This window comes from Lotus japonicus, chromosome 3 (assembly GCF_012489685.1).
Source record: "Lotus japonicus ecotype B-129 chromosome 3, LjGifu_v1.2".
NCBI lineage: Eukaryota > Viridiplantae > Streptophyta > Magnoliopsida > Fabales > Fabaceae > Lotus > Lotus japonicus.
This window is the reverse complement of record NC_080043.1, coordinates 6,377,332-6,389,532: the sequence shown is the minus strand read 5'-3', so window position 1 is coordinate 6,389,532 and position 12,201 is coordinate 6,377,332. Positions and strand designations below refer to the sequence as shown.

The window sequence follows — 12,201 nt, the reverse complement described above, 5'->3', positions numbered from 1 at the left end:
TAGAAATATACCAAGGGATACACACATATATGTGTGTGGTGTAACGGTATCTTACTTTTTGAGTTTTAGTCGTGTCGCAGTATCGGTGTCGTGTTGTGTTCGGTGTCCGTGTGAGAGTCTGTACTTCATTACAAATAACTTACACTTGTCTCAACCTAAAAGGACTATGAGGGGCTTAAACCTACCATCTGCAGTACACAAGTGCAAATTTGAGGATATTCTAAAAACTTATAAACAGCATAGGTAAAGGGATGATGATGGCTTTAATTGCCCTGTTTTTAGGGACGCAACGGCAACCAAATTCTTTTAGGTAAGAAAAAGATAGTCAAACGTGAGTTGGCATGTGATCAAGTTTTTTTTGCTAAAGGCGTATGGTCAACTTAACCCATTGGACTAGACTTGTTATTGGGCCACATCTTGGAAATAGCCCAATATACATTAATCGTGGCAGAAAAGATTTAACTTTGACATTTGAAAAGAAAAAAAAATTGACCAAAAAAAAGAAAAAATATATGTTTGTTTCTTTTGGTACAAGTAATATACTATTTTGAGTATTTTCAGAAGTGCTAGTAATTTTAAGGACAAATTTTAACACATTCCTTATGATTGATTGTTTGATTTTTTGAAAATTTAAGATATTTTTTGAAAATAGGGAAAGTGTGCCAACATTTATAAAATTAAACCAATCATATGAAGTGTATTTTAAAGTGTGTTGTTATTATTTCTCTGCTTTTATTTCCCACACTTCCTTTGTTTATTTCCCTTATTTATCCTTTACTTTTCAAGTCTTTACTTGGTTCTTCGGCCCTCCTTTACATTTCAAGCTTTACTTTTAGCCGTTTGAGCATTTATTTATCTGTTTTCACATTTTACCAAAGTTTCTTTCAACTATAATCATTTTATTGAATAATCACTTAATTAAGAATCATTATGTTAGTTTTGCAGCCGACTCACACGTCAACCTAAACTTAGAAAAATTATTTCAACCAAAAATGTAAAAACCTGAAAGTTGTAAGGTCATATTCAAATGGCACTCAATTGAAGGAGCGAGCAATTAATAAACAAGTGCACCACTAGATTCAAATGAGTCATGGCGAATACAACAATTTTTACATATGCTGCAAGCTGATGGTGAAGTATCGATTCTCTAATCAACTGTGATCAGATGATGGGATGCATTGTTTACATTTTGTCATTATTTTACAATAGCACTTCTGTGGATAAATCCTAGTGGGCCGTCCAATATTTATGCAGGTAAATTATTCTGTGTCAAATGAACATGAACATTTCGAGAGTTTTGAGGAAGCCCATACGATTTTGGATATGTCGACATTTAGATATTTTCTCCCTGAATTGCAGTTAAAGGATAAGTCTGAAATTTTGCTTGGTTGAGTACATGAACAATAGAAAACCAAGGTGGACAACTATATTCACCATAATTTTAGCTTGTAGTGGTTTTCCTCCTTGTATCCAAAGCATGCATTCAATTGAACAACTATTCGAGTACTCAAGTAACATTTAATTTCTTTATAATATCTAGTATTATTTTTTTTCTTTTGAGGGAACTGTATTGAATTTTTTTTTGTCATTCAAAGGCGTGTCAGGAAGGAATATGAGAGCAATATTGATGATTACTATTCACTACACAATGATGATGTACTTTACCGTGTTTAAGGCTTTTAGCACTTCAATGGGTTTTAGAATTTTGTCAGGTTAGTTCATGTGAGTACTGTGTGAAAGATGGAACCATTTCAATTCTTCCAATGATACGTCAACACTTGTGTACAAGAATTGGTCAAGTTGAAGCAACACAAAGGATAATTTTTGCTTTCACAGAAATCAATTAAAGGATAAGGTTCCCCCATCCGTTAATATTATTATGGAGAGGGAATGTATGGCCCTAGCTAGAAGTGCTTCTTCTTCAAACTTGTTAAAAGAATTAAGATCAGAAAAAGAAAAAAAAAAGGTCAATTTATCACTGGATTTCCGGGATTTGCCATTTATCTTTTTGGGCAGAAGAGGCATTGCGGTGTTGAATCACTTGAATGCTATATGCCACTTGTGGAATTTTAATCCAGTGACTTAATAGTATATGCCCAAGGTGTTGACAGAATATATATCCACAATAATGCTAGCTCGTTGTTTCATTTTCATGATAAAGTGAAATAATAAATGATGAGTGGACTGCTTTATATATCTTTTCCCCAAAAAAATCCTTTACAACAAGAAGAGAATATTGCTAATTCTGACATTCAGTATATATATATAATTGCTCTGACCTCATTTCTTCCTAATGCATTAGGTAAATCTAATACATCTATATCTATATATATATATATAAAGCTCATTTGAGCTTTTGCATTAAACACATTAGCAAAGAGTATTAAATGCATTAAACCATATAATTCTCATATTAAAAACTAAAAAAAATTATTGTCAATATTAAAAATTAATTTTGTTAAAAAAAAACTAAAATTGTCTTTAGTTTTTCATTTGACAAATATTAAAAATTAAAATTAGTTAATAATAAAATAATATTTTTAATAATAATGTAGATAAATAGTTTTAAAATTAAAAAGCGCCGCTAAAATGCATTTAAAGTTAACTATAACATGTAGGTGCATTATTGAAAAAATATCTAATAATAATTGTGATATATGATATATTAGTAAAAATTACTTATCCATGAAAGGGTTGTTCTCATGAATCATTTGCTATTAATAATATTCATCTTTTGTTGTAAGAAAAAAAATCACTTAAGGAAGCATAATAGAGAAAAATAATAATGGTCAAAGTTGAATAAATGTTCGTTGTGAGAGGCATATCCATTTAATGTAATCGTAGAACCTCGAGAGATTATAAGTCTCTTGGCTATCAGCTTTGAGAAAACATTCGCGAATTTTATGTTATCACTTATCATAATTCTAAAATTTAAAATTAATTTATTCTTCTTGACCTTGACAAGTCACAACAAATGACTTTCTTGGTAAAAAGTTAGATTGGGCGAGCCCCCCACACCCTAGAGGAACTTGCCCAGGGACGAACAAGACCTAAAAGAGAGGAACTCGTTAGGAGCGAGAGAAAGGACTTAGGAGATTAGGGACCACCTTAGGGCAAGCGCCAGGGGTGGTTGATGTATGTAAGGGATTTGAGCCGAGCGAGGTACGACCCAACAAGCCCCATTAGTGGCAAAGTTAGAGTTTCATGTAACCTATATAAGAGGACTTTATGATCATTGCAAAGGATCATTCGGCATTTATTCTAAAAGATTAGGATATTACTAGACTCTTGCTTTATTAGGGTTTGAGGCTTATACCATTATTGAGTGTTTATTTCCAGAACAAAAGTATAAAAAATGATATTAAAATTTATTTCATGACACTAGCACTTAACATTTTTTTTTACGTAATTTAAATATTTCAAATTGACTTAATAATTTTTCATAAATTTTTTAATTTTTAAAAATCATTTCTATGCTAATAATTAAATATCAATAATAAAATTTGAGTAATATTAATTATTTATAAAAAAATATAATAATATTTATTGAAATATCTTAACACAGTTTTTTTACATTTATAATTAAATTTTTTTTTTATTTATTACACTATAATAATTTATATATAATGTTAAAAAATATTGTAAGTAAACCCGTGCAAAGCACGAGTATAATATCTAGTATAGTTGTAATTCAAACTTTCAATTTTCTAATTTAAATTGTAGGATTAAAAGTTTCTGCTCTATTTAAATTTTATTTTCACATACATCCAATTAATTTTCATTAAATTAGAAATATTTTTAAAATTTAATTAATATTTAAGATAAATAAAACTGTTTTGTCTACATGACATAATATAATTGAATATTAGTGTAAAACTGATAATGAATTACAATTCAACTCTAGATTTTAATTGTAAGTTTCTTTTAATTTGAATTGTAACATACTCTCAATCATTTGCCTTATGGTTGGTTCAAAATGGTTCATATATATCTAATTTTCTTTAAATAATATTTCTCGGTTCAAATATGTTTGTCTCCTATAAAAAATATATACGTATTAAAAAAATACTTCCACTCATCAGTTGATTCTAGTGTTTTATCATGTATTATATAGAATTTTTGTATTATGTCAAGTCTTCGTATTATTAGCATGGACCTTACAACAATTTTACTTGAATTTTCAACAATATATGATATCTGGGTTTTAATTTTCAAATGCTGATTAGAGTGTTCTAAACTCTGCTGCAGATCCTCAAATTGGTTTTATATACTTAATGTCGGGAATTGGGTTTAACACCCCAGCCCTTAGGCTTCCCGCCCCACTTAAAGTGGGGGAAATTACCGGAAACCCTCAGGATTAATATCGGTAAATGATTTTCCGATACGTATCGGTTTATCATTTACCGATTCGTATTGATATAACAGCATCAGATAGGTTTTGAAACATAATTTTCAAAACCCATTTCCCTCCCCAAATCACTCCCTCTTCAAATCTCTCCCAAACTTGCGTTCGGTCCCATCATCATCAAAGCTTCCTCAAAGCTCCGGAACTCCCATTCCATTACATTCAAAAGGTAAGTTCCATTTTTATTGATTCTCTCACATTGATTGATGATTATAGGTAGTTGATGGATTATTAGGTGAATGTTGAACACTAGGGTAGTTGATTATTGATTAGAGGTAGGTTTTATTGACTGAAATGGCATGAAACGGTCATGGGCACGAGTGGGTCGTTTCCAGTTCTGGTTTCTGGGTTACTGTAAAATCGGAAAAACATTTTCCGATTCTGTAATGGAAAATGTTTTTCCGATTCTGTAATGGGAAAACATTTCCCGATTCTAAACCAGTTTAAGGCAGTTTAAGGCAGTTTTTTTAAGCCAGTTTTTTTTAGTTTTCCTCCATCTATTGGGCTGAATATTTTGTACAAATTTTCAAATATTTTAGTGTCATGACACTGGGAAAGGGTGTTGATGGTATCGGCTTATTAGAACTAGGGAACTTCCTTAATGTTGCATTTTAGTTATCTAGATTGACAAATTAGAAAGGGTGTTGATGCTATATGAGAGATGTTTGTTTCTATATGAGAGATGTTTGTTGCTATATGAGAGATGTTTGTACAAGTTGTAACTGTTAAAGTTGTTCAAGTTGTAATTTGATGTTAAATTTGTTTGCTTTTCATAGGAGAATGAAGGGCGGGAGGAAGAGGTCTCGATCTTCTACAGTCGATGATGCAGAGGATCGCCACGAGCGCTTGCATGCTTCTACGCGGCGCGGCGACCATCGAGCAGCTAGTCAGGCGGTTGAGGCTTCGGCCCCGTCTCCGTCTCCGTCTGCTACTCCGGCCGGGGCTCCGTCTCCGTGTCCGTCTGCTACACCTCCGTCAGGTGGTCCATCTACTACAGCTCCGTCAGGTACTCCGGCTGAGCCTCAGCCTCATCCTACTCCGGTCTCTCCGATGGTTGAGTTACCTCTTGAGGAGACATCTGGCGAGCATTCTTCTTCGGAGCCCAGTGGCGAGGAGTCTGCTTCTGAGACTGCTTCTGAGACTGCTTCTGAGGCCAGTGGTGAGGAGGAGGAGCCTCTTATTCTCCAGGAGGAGATTGATGCTGCTGATGTTGTGCCAGATGTGGTGGCAGAGGGCGGCGCGGATGACGACCTCATCCAGAGGGTGGCACCGTTTCCCGGGGGGCCTGAGGATCTGTCGCTTCTTGCGCATTATCCTGACCACAAGGCTCCTTGGACGTGGCAGGCACTTCTTCGCACAGACCCGCGGTACGTGGACCGTCGGACATTGAGGGTGGCCACTGTTGGGGGGAAGGTATGGAACCTCCCCTGTGATGGCGATTCAGAGGCCCACACAGCTGTGCGACAGCTGCTGCAGCAGACGGGTTTGTATCACCTGCCTTGGTGCGGGTTACCGGAGACAGACCCAGCTGTCGTACTGGCCCTTGTTGAGAGATGGCATGAGGAGACGAGTAGCTTCCACATGCCGTTCGGGGAGATGACTATCACCCTGGACGATGTGTCGGCTATTCTCCATCTTCCCACAGGGTCGAGGTTCTACACTCCGGGCAGAGGGGAGCGAGACGAGGTTGCAGCGCTCTGCGCCCAGCTCCTGGGAGGATCTGTTGCTGCTTATCTGGCTGAGTTTGAGGCGGCGGGTGGCCAGAACATTCGGTTCATTACTTTGAAGACCATGTACACGTCTGCTATGGATGGTATGTCTTAATAATTACTTTATTAAGTTGTATTTATTTTTAGAGTATTATTAATAACTGTTAACTTAATTCATTTCATTGTAGGGGGACGCTATGAGGATGCTGCTAGGATCTGGCTGGTGAACCAGCTTGGTGCCACCCTCTTTGCCAGCAAGAGTGGTGGTTACCACACTACTGTCTACTGGATCGGGATGCTTGAGGACCTCGGTCGCGTGTCGGAGTACGCGTGGGGTGCGATTGCGCTGGCTTCGTTGTACGAACAGCTGAGTCGTGCTTCCCGCAGGAAGACAGCGCAGATCGGTGGGTTCACCTCCCTTGTGCTGTCATGGGCGTATGAGTACATATCCAGCAGCGTCATTATCAGGACGGAGGTCCCCGGCTACACACAGGACCAGCCTAGGGCGCAGCGGTGGTCCACGTCTCGGATCGCGCATTCCGGACTCGATGAGAGACGGGTCATGCTCGATGAGCTTACAGTGGATGATATCACATGGACCCCTTTTGAGGACCATCGAGATGTTCGACCGCGGGATCCCAGGGCCCTCTATTCCGGCTACATCCGGACACCTTACGGCCGGTCTGTGAGCCTACATCTACCAGAGCGGGTTATGCGCCAGTTTGGCTTCATACAGGACATCCCTCGACACCCCTCTGAGATCCAGACGACGGGGTCACTTGCTGAGACCGCAGATGCTGCCTATGCTGAGTTTGAGCCGCACCTCCGCCCTCAGGGGATACCTGCTACATATCCGGGAGAGGCGGTGGAGGGTTACATGAGGTGGTATAGCAGAGTGTCACATGTGTTCATCATCCCTGAGGATAGGAGGGAGGAGCTTAGTGCCGTGGTAAGTTTGGATTCTAAACTTGTATATTATTTTTATTCATTCAATTGTGATTTTTGTTAATGAAATTATTTTTGTATATTATTTTTATGCAGTCTGCCATACGTAGGGGTGTGGAGTTGTTGGAGCAGTCCCTGGAGGTGCCAGGTGCTTATGCTCCAGGGACACAGCCCCGGATCCTCACGGAGAGGGCGCTCGATCTCTTTCGACGGAGTTCCTTCGTTGGTACCCAGGGAGTTGCCTTTTCTGCTATTCGAGGAGCCGCAGCTGCGGGAGGCAGAGCTCGTGGAGGCAGAGCTCGTGGAGGCAGACCCCGTGGAGGCGGAGCTCGTGGAGGCAGAGCTCGTGGAGAGGGTGATCCTGGAGAGGGTGTTCGTGGAGGTCGAGCTCGTGGACCCAGAGGTCGCAGGGGGCGGGGTCGGGGAGAGTGATTTTATTACACTTGTTATGTGGGATCCATTATTATGTATATGTTAGGACTTTTTATGTTATGTTATGACTCTTTCCTCGTTTTATTTGCATGTGTTATATTTTTAGTCTTAATATTATGACTCTTATAATGAAAAAAACAGAAACAACGACAACATATAAATAATTCAAAGCATGTAGTAATCCATGACAATAAGTTAAACGGTTACACAACCAAATTAAACATAAGCAACACCGAAAACAAAATTATTCCTCTGTGATATCGATGAAGTCATGGGGTCCGCAATCTTTTGGGAATACCTTCACTAGGTTGGGCAATGTTATATTAAGATAACAAACAGTTCCTCTAGGTGCAAACACAGCAACCTGCAAGTGAAATGTATACTTTAATTAAACCATGCTTAACTGTCCAAAAAATGAAGCAAGTTTCATGTTTAGGTTTCAGACCTTTTGGAGAACGAGAACAGATCCAACAGTTATGTCATTCGCAAATTCACTGTGAGTAAATGCCTTGCGGTGGATGCTAGCATCAACGGCACCCGTGGGGTCCTAAATTTTTGAAATCGTTTGAGAAGTAAATTAGAACGGTTAGTCAAGGGGGACAAAAAACAAGGCCTTACAAAACCCAAACTCAAGACATACCTTGAGGGTAACTTTCGCATCTCCAAATCCATTGGGAGTGCAAGATTTGATAACAGCAACAACATTCTCCACCCTCTCAACGTTCGCTGTCAGAGAGCCCAGCGGAGTGGCTATTCCCCACTCTTGCAGGGCTGATAGCCAAACATGTGAGTTGAAATCAGGATCGGTTTCGGTTGATCCATGATCTAGCACACGCCTCACGATTTCCTGGGTCGGAATGAGTGGTGTGTTCGGGGTGGATCTACGGGCATACATGGCAGCCTGGATGGCGCCAGCCGGGCCAGGAATGAGAGGACGAGAGCTGCCAGAGTTGTTGCTTTGACCTTTGCAATGGCGGAGGAATGGATTTGGGTCTTGTTCCATTGTGTAGAATGAGGAGTAAGAAGAAGAGTCAAGACACAATAGACAGGAAGATGAGGAATGAAGAGTGAGAAGAAGAGGCAAGACACAACATAGATTTATAGCTCAGGAGTGCGGTCAAAACATTTAAGGTGTACTGGTGGATGGTAGAAGAGTGGTTGGGGCTGGTGGTTGAGAGTAATGTCAGGGTTGGTGGTGGAGGGTAATGAAAATGAAAATGACAAGAGTACATCAAATTAACATTACCAAAAGTACATCAAATTAACATTACCAAAAGTACACGCATGAACCTGCCAATCTACGATGATGTCTAGGTTTTCATCATTAACAACAACCTGTGATAAGGGCCACATTCTACCAAATTACAGAGAGTTTACAAATTAATATTACACAATACAAGAACATTCAATCTGTGGTGATGTCCACATAGTCCGCATGACCACTAAAAGCACCAAGCCAAGCATGGAATTGTGCATCATACATGTCTAAACGTGGACGATATAGGTTCCTCCAGTATTTGGAGGCAAGATCAGCGTGCCAATCCCACTGGGGAGCAATAGTCGGCATAGGATGTCCAGCAGTTAATTGGAGCTGCATTTTAGAGAATAACCATAAAATTAGATAACTTCCACATACAAAAATTAATCGACAAGCTAGTAGGCAACTAAAATATTAGTGTATTTGGTCAAAATATACCTGTACCCAGTGATTTATCACATGTCCAATAGCTATAACAGAATGCTCATCTCGTGGGCCGGCTCCTATCAGTGGAAAGTATGTGTTACAACCCATAGAGGATAAGGATACGAGAACCAATTGGTACTTTGTGGCAACAAGGTATCCCATCTCTGGCAGTTGAAACCATTTGTCAGGGGTGGCCGGGTCACCAATAGGAAGAGTGAGACGATTATGTAAGGCATTAACAACATCTGTGCCCCACATCCTATTATACATTAACACATTGGTCTCAAGTTCTTGTATCAATGTAGCCCTAACCCAAGGCCAACCGTCCTGACCGGCGGAATGCCCCATTAATGCAGCAATGGATCTATAGCCACAGTTACCATCATCCTCAACATCTGTAATTGTGCCAATATATGGATGGAGAAAGGCTGGAAAGTTACACATGAAATGGCTTGTATCAGACTTCTTCACACGCTTCTTCCTCTTTGCTGGTTGTGAAGACTTCTTTTCCTCTTTAATCTTCTTGTCAGTAAGTTCAAACGTTGAAGGATCACGAGTCAAGGATCCTATTGCTCGACCCTTGGGTTGTTTGCTCTCCTTCAACTTAGGAGTGCGGTTGGACTTTATCCGAAGCTCAGGAGTACATAGTGTACTCCTTTCAGGACAATATATCGCTTGAAGCTTCCTCCTTACCATACTCTGCCCTCCAGTATCCAAAGAATGGAAATAACGTGTCAGTGCCTCAACTTCTGGGTGCATCTCTCCATGGTTTAGTCCGCAAATATCTGAGCTGCCAGTATCTACAACAGGTACATGCTCCCAACTTAGGCTCTTCCAGAATGGATGAATGGCCTCGTACGGAATCCTCTCATAATCTGCAAGTTCACAGACATGTTACATTGAATCACAAATATAAATAATTGGAAGTAGTTGAGAGGAGAGTGGTTGACCGGTAACCTGCAAGTTGACAACCGCAAGGTAGTCCATGAGTCTCTCTCAATAAGCAATCGCATCTGCCGCCGGAGGCTCGCATTCTTGTCAGTTCAGCATCAATGAGTTTCAGGCATTTGATTGACACAAATCCCCTAATATTTGTGTAGAAAGGGGTCTTGAAAAGGTGATCAATTTTATTCATACTGCGCTCAAACGATGCTACTATCTCAGTGTGGCGATTGGTGGTCAAACTATGCGACGCATCCCATGATGTGGCCAGGTCACCCTTACTGTTCCGCAACATCAACTTCAAGCTGGCATGTGCACCTTCAGCCCTGCAAACCAACAACGCACATGTAAGAATTAATACTGTAATAATCTATGAAATGAAATACATATAACAAGTCATAACATAATTTTTGTACCTGTTACTTGTTGTTGTTCCAAAATGCATCACATGATTTGTCCATGCCTTGGCAAATTTCTGCTTGTGGACCAACCATGTAGTAGAACAATAAGTGGCAAATTTCAACTTGTGTTTATGCTTGCACATGTTAAACAATTCAATCCAATGAGCTTCAAATTCTGGAACTGTTGGAGCATCTACCAATTCGGCCCACTTGTCCATAACCTCTTGAGCAAAATCATCCGTGCCAACATACTCTTTGCACTTTGCCAAAACACACTTGTTGATGTGCCACAAGCATAGTAAATGGGTGGTGGTGGGAAGGCTTTGTGAAGCAGCACTCAATAAAGCAAGATCTCTGTCCGTCACAATCACTCTAGGCAACCTAGATTGGTCGGAAATCAGAGACTTCATACACTCCAATGCCCAAATGTAGTCCTCTGTGGTCTCACTGCCAATGTAACAGAATGCTATTGAGTATGTTTTATCCGTGGAGGTCAGACCAACAATCTCGAGCAAGGGTAGTTTGTATTTGCTGGTCTTGTATGTGCAATCCATGATCACTACATATGGGAATGTGTTGAAAAGTTTGACGGCATTCGGATGAGCCCAAAATATATCTCTAATCACTTCCGATCCGGGTTCATTTCGTTCGAAGTGAACATACTTCTCACCGTCCAACTTCTTCAACAAGTATTGGATCTCTGTCAGTGACCCACGAACGGATTGTCTGAACCGCTTGCAAACACCATAAATTTGTTGGATGGTAGTCAAGTTTGAAGGATCTTTTTCCTTCAAGGACGCCAACATCTTTCTAGGTGGAACCCAAGTCTTAGCCTGATTTATCACGTCCTCCTTCGCCTCACTATTCAGTCTACCAGCGTAATTGTGGCCAACTAGTGACTCAGCTGCGAGATGGATGTGTCTACCGTCCATCACCTTCAATCACCAACCTTTATCATCTTTCGTACGTCGTCCTTTTAGCCTAAAAGGACAACCTGTCTTTTGTGTTGACGTTCCTTCAACAAGATCCGGTTCTCTGTAGGGAATATACGCACCATGCTTCTCACACCCCAGAATGACATATTCTTTTCTTCCCTTCGCACCACTATCAGACTTTGTTGTCACCAAAACAAAATTATTTGCCATAGAAATGTCGCGAACCCATTTCATAAGATCATCTTTCAAAGGGAAACGCTGTTTCAGGATAAACAAGGCATAAGGCATAAAACAAGGCATAAACAAAGCAAACAAAGCATGCAAAAATTTGTGCAATGAGTACCTGATCAGTATGATACAAATGAGAGACATCTATAGATATAATCGGAGGTTCAGCTAGTGATGGTTGCTCCTCTGGATTATCATTTTCCAATCCAACAGCATGTATCAATTGTGATTCACCAAAGAAAAATGACTCTGTCATCCCTGGAACAAAAACGGTAAATCAATAACCGACCATATAACGGTAAATCAAATTCCGACCCCATAACGGTAAATCAAATTCCGGTACTATAACGGTAAATCATTTACCGATTCAGTTCACGATTCAGCAGCTTAAATTACCAACTTAACTAACTAAACTAACTACTTAAACTAACAACTAACTACTTAAACTAACTATAAATAAAGTACCAAAGTTAACAACACTTACCAGAAGTTAAAAGCTTTCCCTTGGTGGTGGTGGTGT

At 39.7% G+C, this 12,201-nt stretch overlaps 2 protein-coding genes and 1 long non-coding RNA gene across 4 annotated transcripts; 1 reads left to right on the top strand and 2 right to left on the bottom strand.

Moving 5' to 3' along the window:
• Positions 1–4,337: 4,337 nt before the first annotated feature.
• On the top strand, positions 4,338–7,603 carry LOC130749783 (serine/threonine-protein phosphatase 7 long form homolog). 2 transcript variants are annotated; one of them, XM_057603156.1, is made up of 4 exons: positions 4,338–4,574; positions 5,182–6,218; positions 6,303–7,063; positions 7,156–7,603. In XM_057603156.1, the coding sequence occupies exons 2-4, from the start codon at positions 5,186–5,188 to the stop codon at positions 7,489–7,491; spliced, it is 2,130 nt and encodes a 709-aa protein (XP_057459139.1). In that variant the 5' UTR covers positions 4,338–4,574; positions 5,182–5,185; the 3' UTR covers positions 7,492–7,603. The 2 variants fall into 2 exon arrangements, with proteins under 2 accessions (XP_057459139.1, XP_057459138.1); XM_057603155.1 differs by lacking the exon at positions 4,338–4,574 and having other exon boundaries at positions 4,619–6,218.
• Positions 7,604–7,618: 15 nt separating this feature from the next.
• On the bottom strand, positions 7,619–8,257 carry LOC130749784 (uncharacterized). The gene is made up of 3 exons (XR_009023096.1): positions 8,132–8,257; positions 7,937–8,038; positions 7,619–7,855 (listed from the first exon to the last, which is right to left on the bottom strand). It is a non-coding gene; the product is annotated as an uncharacterized LOC130749784 (long non-coding RNA).
• A 454-nt stretch (positions 8,258–8,711) lies between these two features.
• On the bottom strand, positions 8,712–10,928 carry LOC130743490 (uncharacterized). Its single transcript, XM_057595742.1, has 4 exons — positions 10,534–10,928; positions 10,133–10,443; positions 9,188–10,050; positions 8,712–9,082 (listed from the first exon to the last, which is right to left on the bottom strand). The coding sequence occupies exons 1-4, from the start codon at positions 10,926–10,928 to the stop codon at positions 8,897–8,899; spliced, it is 1,755 nt and encodes a 584-aa protein (XP_057451725.1). The 3' UTR covers positions 8,712–8,896.
• Between the last annotated feature and the right edge of the window lie 1,273 nt (positions 10,929–12,201).